Consider the following 14113-nt stretch of genomic DNA (forward strand, 5'->3'; position numbering starts at 1 on the left):
ATTTTCAGAGACGTACACACCCCAACTTTATATGCATCTGCCATGTAGGTCACTAAGTTGATATAATGCATAAGAAATAGGATAAATCATTCACATTTTTATGAAAAAAGAACACTTCTTCCATGCTCTGCTTTAAATTTGTGATTTATTGAAACAGCCTAACATTACACAGGGAAAGGGAGAGACCTCTGTTTGTTTACTGCAGCTCTTTAATCCTAGTATTAAGCATAAATAATAACAAAAAGTATTTTGCATTGCAATTAGTATTTGTTACCTTCACCCAAAGACAACTCCATCACAAAAAATGTCAATTGAATTTCACCAAAATCCTGGTTAGGTACATAGACAATTGAATCTCAACTTGATTTTTTGCTGAAATGTGTACATATCTGATAGTATTCTTAGGTGCAAAGAAGAATATCAGAACTAACTTTATTCATCGGCAAAGAATAAAATGAAAATGCCACTTACACAAGCCATTCATATTCAACACTACAGGGAATGTTTAAATAAAAACCATTTTAATTCCTTGAAAAATTATTCCTAAAATATTTGTGGTTGAGCTGTAGGTCAGAACTGTAAACATGCGAGACATGAAAACAGTTATCAGTCATTTTTCTTAATGTTCTATGTGTTTTATTTCCCTGTTAAATGTCTTTTCAGTGTAAAAAATTACAAGAGACAGCCTGCATGCACAAATGAGGTGATAACCCTTATTCTGTTTCTGTAAACTAAGAAGATAACTTCATTGAAATAAAAGAATGGTGTAAGTAATAATGAGACATTAATAACTTTTTAAGTATATACAGGTATACAGTACTTGATTTGTAAAAAAGAAGGTTCCAGTACTGTGAGAATATGGGGAGTGGTGTTTTTGAAATTTAGGCTCCTTAAAATGCTGTTTTAATGCTTTTCTGCACATTTTAAAAGTACAAATACAACATTTTGTACTGGTAAATAGTTCTATCATACCATATCTCACAATCTGTGGTTCTGATTTTTTCTGTCAGAGGTACTGATACAGATTACCAGAGCATACCGTCACATATCAGGCGCTGCCAGTATAAGTAGATATAAATATTCTGCAAAGAATAGGTTCATAATCAAATTCAATTATAAAGAAAGAAACTGTATTTTTGAAACTCTTCCATCTTGCATACGACTTTGCTTTCCTTGACATCTTGATCAAAAAACAAAATGAGTTCATTTAAAAGTCATAGCACTTATTGTCAAATTTGTACAACAGCTAACAGAGACTTTGTAAAGATGGGACATCCACCTTACACATAATATTGGAGACAAAGATCCAAACAGCATCATTCCCCTTGGGCCATGAAAGGAATTGTGATTCAGGAAGGGACATGCAATAAATCTCAACATCTTTAAATTCATGTGATGCATGGGAAGTTTCCATCGTATTGGAAAGCCACATACTGCCTGACTAGCAGCTGCTTCCACAAAGCATTTTAACGAGTTTCCATAGCAAGAGTACTCCTATCTGCATCTGTTGGAAGTCTCCTCATTATAGGAGTGTTACTAGCAGTGACCTGAAATGCATGGTACGACTGTGTTCCTGGAGCTGTACTCTCTGTACTGTACCTGTGTTCTAAGTAACCTTCAAACGATTTGATCCGCAAAGAAACAAAGAACATATTAATGCCCTGTGTTTATGGACTACCCATTTGTACAGTGCAATCATTTTTCTGATGCAGTGGAGCTTCTCACACAGAAATGTAACATTTATCACAGTGAACAGATTCAAGTTCTATCACTTGCTCCATCTTTATGCACTATTGTCAGAGTAACATCTATTGTTGGTGTCACAGAGCACATAGTAAATGAAGTAAGAAAAGTTAAAGAGAGTAGTGGTGTAATTGCTGCTCTAGAACACAAGAGTGGTCAAAGGATGTTACCTGAAATTGTGAAACAAGACATAAACAAAAATGATTTTTTTCAAGACTTCATTCAAGAAAGGGGAGATCATTTCCATCACGGTAAATAAGAAGATGGTTCACATGCAGAAAAGACTTGTTCTAGTTAATCTGAAAGAGCTGCCACGAAACATTCCATGATTTTAGGTCATCAGTCTTCTGACTGGTTTGATGCAGTCCACCACGAATTCCTCTCCTGTGCCAACCTCTTCATCTCAGAGTAGCACTTGCAACATATGTCCTCTATTATTTAGTGGATGTATTCCAATCTCTGTCGCCCTCTACAGTTTTTGCCCTCTACATCTCCCTGTAGTACCATGGAAGTCATTCCCTCGTGTCTTAACAGATGTCCTATAATCCTGTCCCTTCTTATCAGTGTTTTCAACATATTCCTTTCCTCTCTGATTCTGAGCAGAATCTCCTCATTCCTTACCCCGTCAGACCGCCTAATTTTCAACATTCATCTGTAGCACCACATCTCAAATCATTCGATTCTCTTCTGTTCCAGTTTTCCCACAGTCCATGTTTCACTAACATACCTCAGAAATTTCTTCCTCAAATTAAGGCCTATGTCTGATGCTAGTAGACTTCTCCTGGCCAGGAATGCCTTTTTTGCCATTGCTCGTCTGCTTTTGATGTTCTCCTTGCTCTGTCTGTCTTTGGTTATTTTGCTGCCTAGGCAGCAGAAATAGTTAACTTCATCTGCTTCGTGACCATCACTTGAATTCATCTGCTTCATGACTAGCAATCCTGACGTTACTTGAATTCATCTGCTCCATGACTAGCAATCCTGATGTTAAGTTTCTCACTGTTCGCATTTCTGCTGCTTCTCATTACTTTCATCTTTCTTTAATTTACTCTCAATTCATGTTATATACTCACTAGATTGTTCATTCCATTCAGCAGATCATGTAATTCTTCTTCACTTTCACTCAAGATAGCAATGTTATCAGTGAATCGTATCATTGATATCCTTTCACCTTGAATTCTAATTCCATTCCTGAACCTTTCTTTTATTTCCATCATTGCTTCTTCGTCGGCCCTATTAGCTGAGTGGTCAGTGCGACGGACTGTCATACCTCATGGCCCTGGTTCGATTCCTGGCTGTGTCAGAGATTTTCTCCGCTCAGGGGCTGGGTGTTGTGTTATCCTTATCATCATAATTTATCCCCATCGACATGCAAGTCGACGAAGTGGCGTCAACTCGAAAGACTTGCACCAGGTAAACGGCTTACCTGACGGGACGCCATAGCCACACGGCATTTCCATTTCCATTGCTTCTTTGATGAACAGATTGAACAGTAGGGGTGAGAGATTACCTCCCTGTCTTACACACTTTTTAATTTGAGCACTTTGTTCTTGATCATCCACTCTTATTATTCCCTCTTGGCTCTTGTACATTTTGTATATTACCCATCTTTCCCTAGAACTTAGCCCTATTTTTCTCAGAATTTCAAACATCTTGCACCATTTTACACTGTTGAACACTTTTTATGGGTCAACAAATCTTATGAATGTGTCTTGATTTTTCTTTTGTTTTGCTTCCATTATCAACCAAATGTCAGAATTGCCTCTCTGGTACATTCACCTTTTCTAAAGCCAAACTGATCATTATCTAGCACATCCTCAATTTTCGTTTCCATTCTTCTATTTATTGTTCTTCTCAGCCATTTGGATGCATGAGCCGTTAAGCTGATTCAGAGAACATTCTCACAGTTGTAAGCTCTTTTCTGAAAGTCAGATGGTGTGTCACCAGACTCATACATTCTACACACCAATGTGAATAGTCGTTTTGTTGCCACCTCCCCCATTTAGATATTCTGATGGAATGTTATCGATCCCTTCTACCTTATTTGACTGTAAGTCCTACAAAGCTCTTTTAAATTCTGATTTCAATACTGGACCCCCCTATCTCTTCTAAATCAACTCCTGTTTCTTCTTCTATCATATCAGACAAGTCTTCCCCCTCGTAGAGGCTTCCAGTGTATTCTTTCTACCTACCCACTCTCTTCTCTGCATTTAACAGTGGAACTTCCACTGCACTCTTAATGTCACCACCCTTGCTTTTAATGTCACCAAAGAATGTTTTGATTTCCCTGTATGCCATGTCTGTCTTTCCAACAGTCATTTCTTTTTCAATTTCTTTGCAGTTTTCTTGCACCCATTTCATCTTAGCTTCCCTGCATTTCCTATTTATTTCATTCCTCAGTGACTTGTATTCCTGAGTTTCCCAGAACATTTTTGTACTTCCTCCTTTCATCGATGAACTGAAGTATTTCTTCTGTTACCCATGGTTTCTTTACAGTTATCTTCTTTGTACCTATGTTTTTCTTTCCAACTTCTGTGATGGCCCTTTTTAGTGGTGCCCATTCCTCTTCAACTGCACTGTCTACTGAGCTATTCCTTATTGCTGTACCTACAGCCTTAGAGAACTTCAAGCATATCTCATCATTCCTTAGTACTTCTGTGTCCCACTTCTTTGTATACTGATTTATCCTGATTAATCTCTAGTGTTTAATCTGGATGGCATTTGTAAGTGATTTTTGTATTTTATTTTTTGCCAATGAGTAAAGTTAGTTAGGATATTCTTTGTTGCATCTAAGATTGGTATCACATCATTTAAACATCTCAGCAAAAAACCACATTAAGATCCAATTGTCTATGTATCCACTCAGGACTTCGAAGTTCTCGCTCTTTGACGTTTTTTTTAACAATGGAACAGTCCTTAAGTGAAGGAAAGAACTACTAATTGCAATGGCAAATGTTTCTCATTATTATTTATACTTAATATTAGGCTTAAAGAGCTACAGTGCACAAGATGAGGTCTCTGTTGTTTCCCTGAGCAAAGATATGCTTTTCAAAAAATCACAAATTTACAGCACAGCATAGGAAAAGTGTGCTTCTAAACTTCTTCGTATAAAATCTGAATAATGTATCCTATTTTTTATACATTATATCAGCTTAGTGACCTACACACTAGGAAAATAGGAAAACTGGTGCCTGATTAATGACTGGGTACACACCCATATGTTTTCAAACCTGAATTTATCAAAAATGGTTGGAATTCGAACAGTGATATTTGGCAGTTTTACTATTATACTGTCGGTAGGTTTCCATCTACTAAATGTGATTAGATTCTGAAATGGTCACCTCAGAACCCATCAAAGTATCAGTGACTTGACACAGAATGATCCAGTATCATTGTGTGGGGAGCCACTGTGTATGACTTCACGTCATGGCTGGTAGTAATTGAGGGATAACAGTTCATCATGCATTGCTTGCATCCTATAGGTGCTTGCAGTAATATTTTTCCAGCACTGTATGTCTTGCTTGTTACTGTTTGCACTTGGTAAATATCAGAGGGATTACATAAATATTCTGCTACCTGGTTACAATACACAACACCTATGTAACAGACTGATAATTGAGAAGCAACCATTTCTTTCTAAGTACCATTATTAGTGATCTTACAGCAAATTTGAATGTGTTGAATTCTGGACATAGAAGATGCCACTGTGATAGCTCTCATTCAGTAGATCTGGGAATAGGATCGGCCATACCATGACAAACACGCACTGAATCAATTATGGTAAAAAACTCATTATTTGTTCAAGAATGCTACTTTTAGACTACTAACCTTGACAAGGAAAGTATATATGCCTCCACTCTGCAACATATCTGGATGTTCTCTGTCAAGGGGAATGTCAGAAGTAACAAGATCAGCTTCTCCAGACTGTAGCCCACCCACTGGCTCCAGACGGAAATGTTTGAGTTGGTCACCTTGTAGCTCCAACAGTATAGGCCTTGGTGCACCAATGTCTCCATCTCGGGCTCGAATGCGAAGTACTGTTGTACCCTGTTTTAATTACACAACATCTATCATAATTATGAAATATAAAATGTTTAAACAAATGTATAAGTGTTAGTAAGTGCTGGAAGCTAATAAAATTTGAACAATGTACATAACAGATCCAGATCAGTGTGAAAGCATTGATTTATATACAAAAAATACAATTTGTAATATTAATTTACATAAGTGCAATAGTGAAGGATACTGAGTGTAACATAGGCAATGTCTTAAATACTCAGTCAAAGACTTAAATATGTTGATGGCTTGTAGAAAATAAATATAGCTGCTAAATCACAGCAAGACTCAGTTTTGGAAGTCCATAACACACAATTCAACTAAAACTGACATTCTGATTACCCAAAATGGGCACATGACTTGTTAGTCTGAACAATTCCAGCTTCTAGGTGTTCAGATAGGTAGTAAACTGCTTGGAAAGCACTGTTCAGGATTTTATTGAAAAGCTAAATCCTGGTATATTTACCATTAAAACAGTTTCTGTAGTAAGTGAGGTTCCAACATTCACTTATGATGTATGGCAATATATTATTCAGTACCCTTTCTCATTCACAAAGGTATTTTTGGCTCAGAAATGGGAAGCTCACCATCCTTTTGTTGATCCCTGTTCAGATGTCTGGGAATTCTGCCATTGGCCTCTCAATATTTATTTTGTTTTATGTTGTTTGTTATTTAACAATGTTGTTGTTGTTGTTGTGGTCTTCAGTCCTGAGACTGGTTTGATGCACCTCTCCATGCTACTCTATCCTGTGCAAGCTTCTTCATCTCCCAGTACCTACTGCAGCCTACATCCTTCTGAATCTGCTTAGTGTATTCATCTCTTGGTCTCCCTCTACGATTTTTACCCCCCACGCTGCCCTCCAATACTAAATTGGTGATCCCTCAATGTCTCAGAACATGTCCTACCAACCGATCCCTTCTTCTAGTCAAGTTGTGCCACAAGCTCCTCTTCTCCCCAATTCTATTCAATACCTCCTCATTAGTTATGTGATCTACCCATCTAATCTTCAGCATTCTTCTGTAGCACCACATTTCGAAAGCTTCTATTCTCTTCTTGTCTAAACTATTTATCGTCCACGTTTCACTTCCATACATGGCTGCACTCCATACAAATACTTTCAGAAACAACTTCCTGACACTTAAATCTACACTCGATGTTAACAAATTTTTCTTCTTCAGAAACGCTTTCCTTGCCATTGCCAGTCTACATTTTATATCCTCTCTACTTCGACCATCATCAGTTATTTTGCTCCCCAAATAGCAAAACTCCTTTAAGTGTCTCTTTTCCTAATCTAATTCCCTCAGCATCACCCGACTTAATTAGACTACATTCCATTATTCTAGTTTTGCTTTTGTTGATGTTCATCTTATACCCTCCTTTCAAGACACTGTCCATTCCATTCAACTGCTCTTCCAAGTCCTTTGCTGTCTCTGACAGAATTACAATGTCATCGGCAAACCTCAAAGTTTTTATTTCTTCTCCATGGATTTTAATTCATACTCCGAACTTTTGTTTTGTTTTCTTTGCTCCTTGCTCAATACACAGATTGAATAACATTGGGGACAGGCTACAACCCTGTCTCACTCCCTTCCCAAACCCTGCTTCCCTTTCATGCCCCTTGACTCTTATAACAGCCATCTGCTTTCTGTACAAATTGTAAATAGCCTTTAGCTCCCTGTATTTTACCCCTGCCACCTTCAGAATTTGAAAGAATTCCAATCAACATTGTGAAAAGCTTTCTCTAAGTCTACAAAAGCTAGAAATGTAGGTTTGCCTTTTCTTAATCTTTCTTCTAATATAAGTCGTAGGGTCAGTATTGCCTCATATGTTCCAACATTTCTACGGAATCCAAACTGATCTTCCCCGAGGTCGGCTTCTATCAGTTTTTCCATTCATCTGCAAAGAATTCGCGTTAGTATTTTGCAGCTGTGACTTATTAAACTGATAGTTTGGTAATTTTCACATCTGTCAACACCTGCTTTCTTTGGGATTGGAATTATTATATTCTTCTTGAAGTCTGAGTGTATTTTCCCTGTCTCATACATCTTGCTCACCATATGGTAGAGTTTTGTCAGGACTGGCTCTTCCAAGGCTGTCAGTAGTTCTAATGGAATGTTGTCTACTCCGGGGGCCTTGTTTCGACTCAGGTCTTTCAGTGCTCTGTCAAACTCTTCACGCAGTATCGTATCTCCCATTTCATCTTCATCTACATCCTCTTCCATAATATCGTCCTCAAGTACATCGCCCTTGTATAGACCCTCTATATACTCCTTCCACCTTTCTGCTTTCCCTTCTTTGCTTAAAACTGGGTTTCCATCTGAGCTCTTGATATTCATACAAGTCGTTCTCTTGTCTGCAAAGGTCTCTTTAATTTTCCTATACGCAGTATCTATCTTACCCCTAGTGAGATAAGCCTCTACATCCTTACATTTGTCCTCTAGCCATCCCTGCTTAGCCATTTTGCACTTCCTGTTGGTCTCATTTTTGAGACATTTTTATTCCTTTTTACCTGCTTCATTTACTGCATTTTTATATTTTCTCCTTTCATCAATTAAATTCAATATACCTTCTGTTACCCAGGGATTTCTACTAGCCCTCATCTTTTTACCTACTTGTTCCTCTGCTGCCTTCACTACTTCATCCCTCAAAGCTACCCATTCTTCTTCTACTGTATTTCTTTCCCCCATTCCTGTCAATTGTTCCCTTATGCTCGCCTTGAAACTCTGTACAACCTCTGGTTTAGTCAGTTTATCCAGGTCCCATCTCCTTAAATTCCCACCTTTTTGCACTTTCTTCAGTTTTAATCTACAGTTCATAACCAATAGATTGTGGTCAGAGTCCACATCTGCCCCTGGAAATGTCTTACAATTTAAAACCTGGTTCCTAAATCTCTGTCTTACTATTACATAATCTATCTGATACCTTTTAGTATCTCCAGGGTTCTTCCACGATAAATAGTTTGGATAAGAAGAGAATAGAGGCTTTCGAAATGTGGTGCTACAGAAGAATGCTGAAGATTAGATGGGTAGATCACATAACTAATGAGGAAGTATTGAATAGGATTGGGGAGAAGAGAAGTTTGTGGCACAACTTGACCAGAAGAAGGGATCGGTTGGTAGGACATGTTCTGAGGCATCAAGGGATCACCAATTTAGTATTGGAGGGCAGCGTGGAGGGTAAAAATCGTAGAGGGAGACCAAGAGATGAATACACTAAGCAGATTCAGAAGGATGTAGGTTGCAGTAGGTACTGGGAGATGAAAAAGCTTGCACAGGATAGAGTAGCATGGAGAGCTGCATCAAACCAGTCTCAGGACTGAAGACCACAACAACAACAACAACAACAAGGGTTCTTCCACGTATACAACCTTCTTTCATGATGCTCTGCGCAAAATTCTACCAGACAGCTCCCTCTTTCATTTCTTACCCCCAATCCATATTCACCTACTATGTTTCCTTCTCTCCCTTTTCCTACACTCGAATTCCAGTCACCCATGACTATTAAATTTTCATCTCCCTTCACTATTTGAATAATTTCTTTTATCTCATCACACATTTCATCAATTTCTTCATTATCTGCAGAGCTAGTTGGCATATAAACTTGTACTACTGTAGTAGGCACGGGCTTCGTGTCTATCTTGGCCACAATAATGCGTTCACTATGCTGTTTGTAGTAGCTTACCCGTACTCCTATTTTTTTATTCATTATTAAACCTCCTGCATTACCCCTATTTGATTTTGTATTTATAACCCTGTATTCACTTGACCAAAAGTCTTGTTCATCCTGCCACCGAACTTCACTAATTCCCACTATATCTAACTTTAACCTATCCATTTCCCTTTTTAAATTTTCTAACCTACCTACCCGATTAAGGGATCTGACATTCCACGCTCCAATTTGTAGAACGCCAGTTTTCTTTCTCCTGATAACAACGTCCTCCTGAGTAGTCCCCACCAGGAGATCCAAATGGGGGACTATTTTACCTCTGGAATATTTTACCCAAGACGATGCCATCATCATTTAATCATACAGTAAAGCTGCATGCCCTCAGGAAAAATTACAGCTGTAGTTTCCCCTTGCTTTCAGCCGTTCGCAGTACCACAACAGCAAGGCTATTTTGGTTAGTGTTACAAGGCCAGATCAGTCAATCATCCAGACTGTTGCCCCTGCAACTACTGAAAAGGCTGCTGCCCCTCTTCAGGAACCACACGTTTGTCTGGCCTCTCAACAGATACCCCTCCGTTGTGGTTGCACCTACGGTATGGCTATCTGTATCGATGAGGCACGCAAGCCTCCCCACCAACGCCAAGGTCAGTGCTTCATGGGGATGGGGGTATTTAACAATATGAGCTTATTTTCAAGAATTACCAGCTTTTGCTCAGTTAATACTAGGCAGAAATCCAATCTGCATTTGGATCACACATCATTGAGTCTTGTGCAGAATTGCATCTAGTATTCTGTTGCATTCATTTTCAGTAAGCTAACTTAAGAATTAAAAAATCTTAGCAGTAATTCTCGCACATTCAACTAAAATGTTTCCTCATTGATCACTCATGTTCTGGCAGGGACTTCCTGGGGAAAAAATCTAATTTCTAATTCTTGATTATGGTGATATATACTCACAGGTTGTCATCTACATAGGATTCATTTACATTTATCTATATTTCATGCACTGACTTGTTCCACAACCATGGAGATTTTCTCCTCTGTTTGGCCATATGGAAATAGATGTGCATAAAAAATTTTAAAAACAGAAAAAACTTAATAATTTGTCATCTACATCTATACAAAAACTCTGCAAACCACTGTGAAGTGCACTAAATAGGGTCCTTGACATGGTAACAGTACCACATACTAGGGTTTCTCTTGGTTCCAGTCATGAATCGAATATGGAAACAAGCATTCTTTAAATGTCTCTGCACATGCTGTAATTTGTATAACATTGGCTTCCCATTCGCTACGAGAGTTATACTTAGGGTACTAATGTTTGAGGAATATTCTAAGATGGGATGAACAAGTGATTTGTAAGCAGACTCCTTTGGAAGGTGACTCCATATTCCATGTATCTGCCCAATGAATTATCTGCTGCCTGTGCGACCTGCGTTACATACGAATGATCCTCTATGACCACTCCATTTCATATTCACACAAATTCTAATATGAAGAATTATGTAACATTACTGTTATTTGTTATAATATAACTGTGAACTGTAATGATTGTTATGAAACTAAAATAATATGCAGCAGAGGCCACGTCGTACTGTTCAACTGTAAAATGATGACACCTGTCCTTCTGTCAGATGTTTAAATAAACCTTACTGATGATCTGTATGAGTTTAGTAAGTTTTGTTTTTAGGGGTGAGCGGTAAATATGGAATGGGGCAGTTTTGCTAACTTTATTAAAACAAGTGTAACTCACTTAAAATACCTCAGAAAAAGTTCTTTACACTACGAAAACTCTTTAGTAGAAAGTTATGTGTATTAGGAGAGGCAGTTTTAAATTAACAAACTTCGGCTTTAAAAGAAAACCCTGATATTTTTGTCATAAAAGGCAAATGACTCCAGGTTTCATTGTAAGTAACGTCACTTACACATATAACGTCTTGTACAGTTCGCAATGGTTCACCAGTCATGCTTGGAAAGCAAAAAAACTTTCTCTCTTTCAGGTGTTCAAAAGTACAAGACCTTCAACCCTCCATCTCCACAGAACTGACATAGACTTGTCTGAGCCTCTCTTCGAAGCTCCTCATCATTGCTGACTGCAGTAAGGCAGTGGTTTCTTTGAATGGGGGCATTTTTCTTTAGTTGCATTTTGGTTTTTCGGCATTTTGACAAAATGTAAAATATAACAAAAAACACACGATCTGAAACAAGTACGGAAAAAGCTGAGAAAATCACGAAATTGTAGGTTGGCAAAGCTGTCCCGTTTCCATCATGTTTCCTGGTGCAATATTATCAAGTGATATTATGAAACCTAAGTGCAACATAATATACAGTACATCGAACAGCGATTCTGAAAGGAAATTACATGCTTTAGGAACCAAAACAAGTGGTTTGCACTCACATTTGAAAGAATGAGTAGGGCGAGACCCTCGTACGGACTAGTACACAAACCATATCCTCCAAGATAAAGGCAGTAACATCGTTAACTGCCTGTAAACAAGTGACAATGCTAGGAACGCGCAAAAGCGTTATTGTTGGATGCCTTCCGCATGTGATGAAAAAGTGGCGCCTCTGCTGGTTATTTCAGGAACTTGACAGAGCGCCAAGGAAATCGTTTTCAAACGCCTACAACGTACTCAAATTAAAAACTTTCTGGGCTTCCATGATATTTTGGGCGAACTGCCGAAAGAACCGTAACTTGTTGCCAGGATATTTTGCATCAATCGGGTCGGCGGTTTTCAGTTAGGTAATGCATGGAATAGTGATACTGTCCGAGAAAAATTTGGTGCCCTGAGTAGTTGGCATTACTCTGCGATTTTACCGCGCATAAGGAGAGCTCTCACCATGGAGGGAGCTCACAGCAACGCACGGACTTGCAGCAAGAATAGCGCATGTGTAGTGACGACTGGGTTCACCACGCATGCGCCGAAGTGGTCTTACATATGCGAATTCCGTGTACTTTCGCCAAAATACATTGGAAAAAGGCAAGAAGGCCGCCGAAATATCGTGGTAGCAAGTTACTGACGTCGGGCAGTTCGCCCGAAATTTCGCGGAATAGCCATCAACGTTCTCCATCGTGGCAACTTTGTCCAGTTGGCGGTACCTGACTGGAAGATACCGTACGATAGTGTCGTGTAGCGACAAAGTGAGACTCACCGGGGGCGAGTTCTCGGGTACGGCGGCGGAGTAGGGCGCGCCCAGGAAGGCGGGCGGCTGATCCTGCACGTCGATCACTGCGACGGCCACTCTGGCGGTGGCGCTCATCCTCTTGGCGGGGTCGTCTGCGCGGTCCGTTGCGCGCATGCGCACGCTGTAGGCGGAGCGCCGCTCGAAGTCCAGCGGCCGCGCCAGCCGCAGCTGGCCCTCGAAGTGGCCTTCGCCAACCTGTCGGCAAACCCTGCGTCAGTTACCAGCCCTCCACTATACTTGTACTCAATAACGCAGCTCTAAAACACATATAAGCAGAGCACTCTTGGCCAAAAGTGGAGGATCAGATGCAAAGAAAATATACAGGGTGATTCAAAAAGAATACCACAACTTTAAAAATGTGTATTTAATGAAAGAAACATAATATAACCTTCTGTTATACATCATTACAAAGAGTATTTAAAAAGGTTTTTTTTTCACTCAAAAACAAGTTCAGAGATGTTCAATATGGCCCCCTCCAGACACTCGAGCAATATCAACCCGATACTCCAACTCGTTCCACACTCTCTGTAGCATATCAGGCGTAACAGTTTGGATAGCTGCTGTTATTTCTCGTTTCAAATCAGTTCAGAGATGTTCAATATGGCCCCCTCCAGACACTCGAGCAATATCAACCCGATACTCCAACTCGTTCCACACTCTCTGTAGCATATCAGGCGTAACAGTTTGGATAGCTGCTGTTATTTCTCGTTTCAAATCAACAATGGTGGCTGGGAGAGGTGGCCGAAACACCATATCCTTAACATACCCCCACAAGAAAAAATCGCAGGGGGTAAGATCAGGGCTTCTTGGAGGCCAGTGATGAAGTGCTCTGTCACGGGCTGCCAGGCGGCAGCTGCAGACAGTGCTTGAACCAATTTCAGACGATAAGGTTTCATAACTAACCTTTTTCGTAGGACTCTCCATACAGTTGATTGTGGAATTTGCTGCCTTCTGCTAGCTCTGCGAGTCGATTTTCCTGGGCTGCGAACAAATGCTTGATGGATGCGTGCTACATTTTCATCACTCGTTCTCGGCCGTCCAGAACTTTTCCCTTTGCACAAACACCCATTCTCTGTAAACTGTTTATACCAACGTTTAATACACCACCTATCAGGAGGTTTAACACCATACTTCGTTCGAAATGCACGCTGAACAACTGTCGTCGATTCACTTCTGCCGTACTCAATAACACAAAAAGCTTTCTGTTGAGCGGTAGCCATCTTAGCATCAACTGACGCTGACGCCTAGTCAACAGCGCCTCAAGCGAACAAATGTACAACTAAATGAAACTTTATAGCTCCCTTAATTCGCCGACAGATAGTGCTTAGCTCTGCCTTTTGTCGTTGCAGAGTTTTAAATTCCTAAAGTTGTGGTATTCTTTTTGAATCACCCTGTATATATGCGCGCGCGCGCGCGCGCACACACACACACACACACACACACACACACACACACACACACATG

At 39.7% G+C, this 14113-nt stretch overlaps 1 protein-coding gene across 1 annotated transcript in view; it reads right to left on the minus strand.

The window, feature by feature from the left end:
• Positions 1–14113, minus strand: part of LOC124544672 (cadherin-23) — a 401035-nt gene that overhangs the window by 136937 nt on the left and 249985 nt on the right. The window contains exons 5-6 of the mRNA XM_047123296.1: positions 12617–12844; positions 5569–5787 (exon numbers count right to left, since the gene is read on the minus strand). Of these exons, the coding sequence (XP_046979252.1) occupies positions 5569–5787; positions 12617–12844 (447 nt within the window). The remainder of the gene's footprint in view (positions 1–5568; positions 5788–12616; positions 12845–14113) is intronic.

Source organism: Schistocerca americana, chromosome 8 (genome assembly GCF_021461395.2).
Source record: "Schistocerca americana isolate TAMUIC-IGC-003095 chromosome 8, iqSchAmer2.1, whole genome shotgun sequence".
NCBI lineage: Eukaryota > Metazoa > Arthropoda > Insecta > Orthoptera > Acrididae > Schistocerca > Schistocerca americana.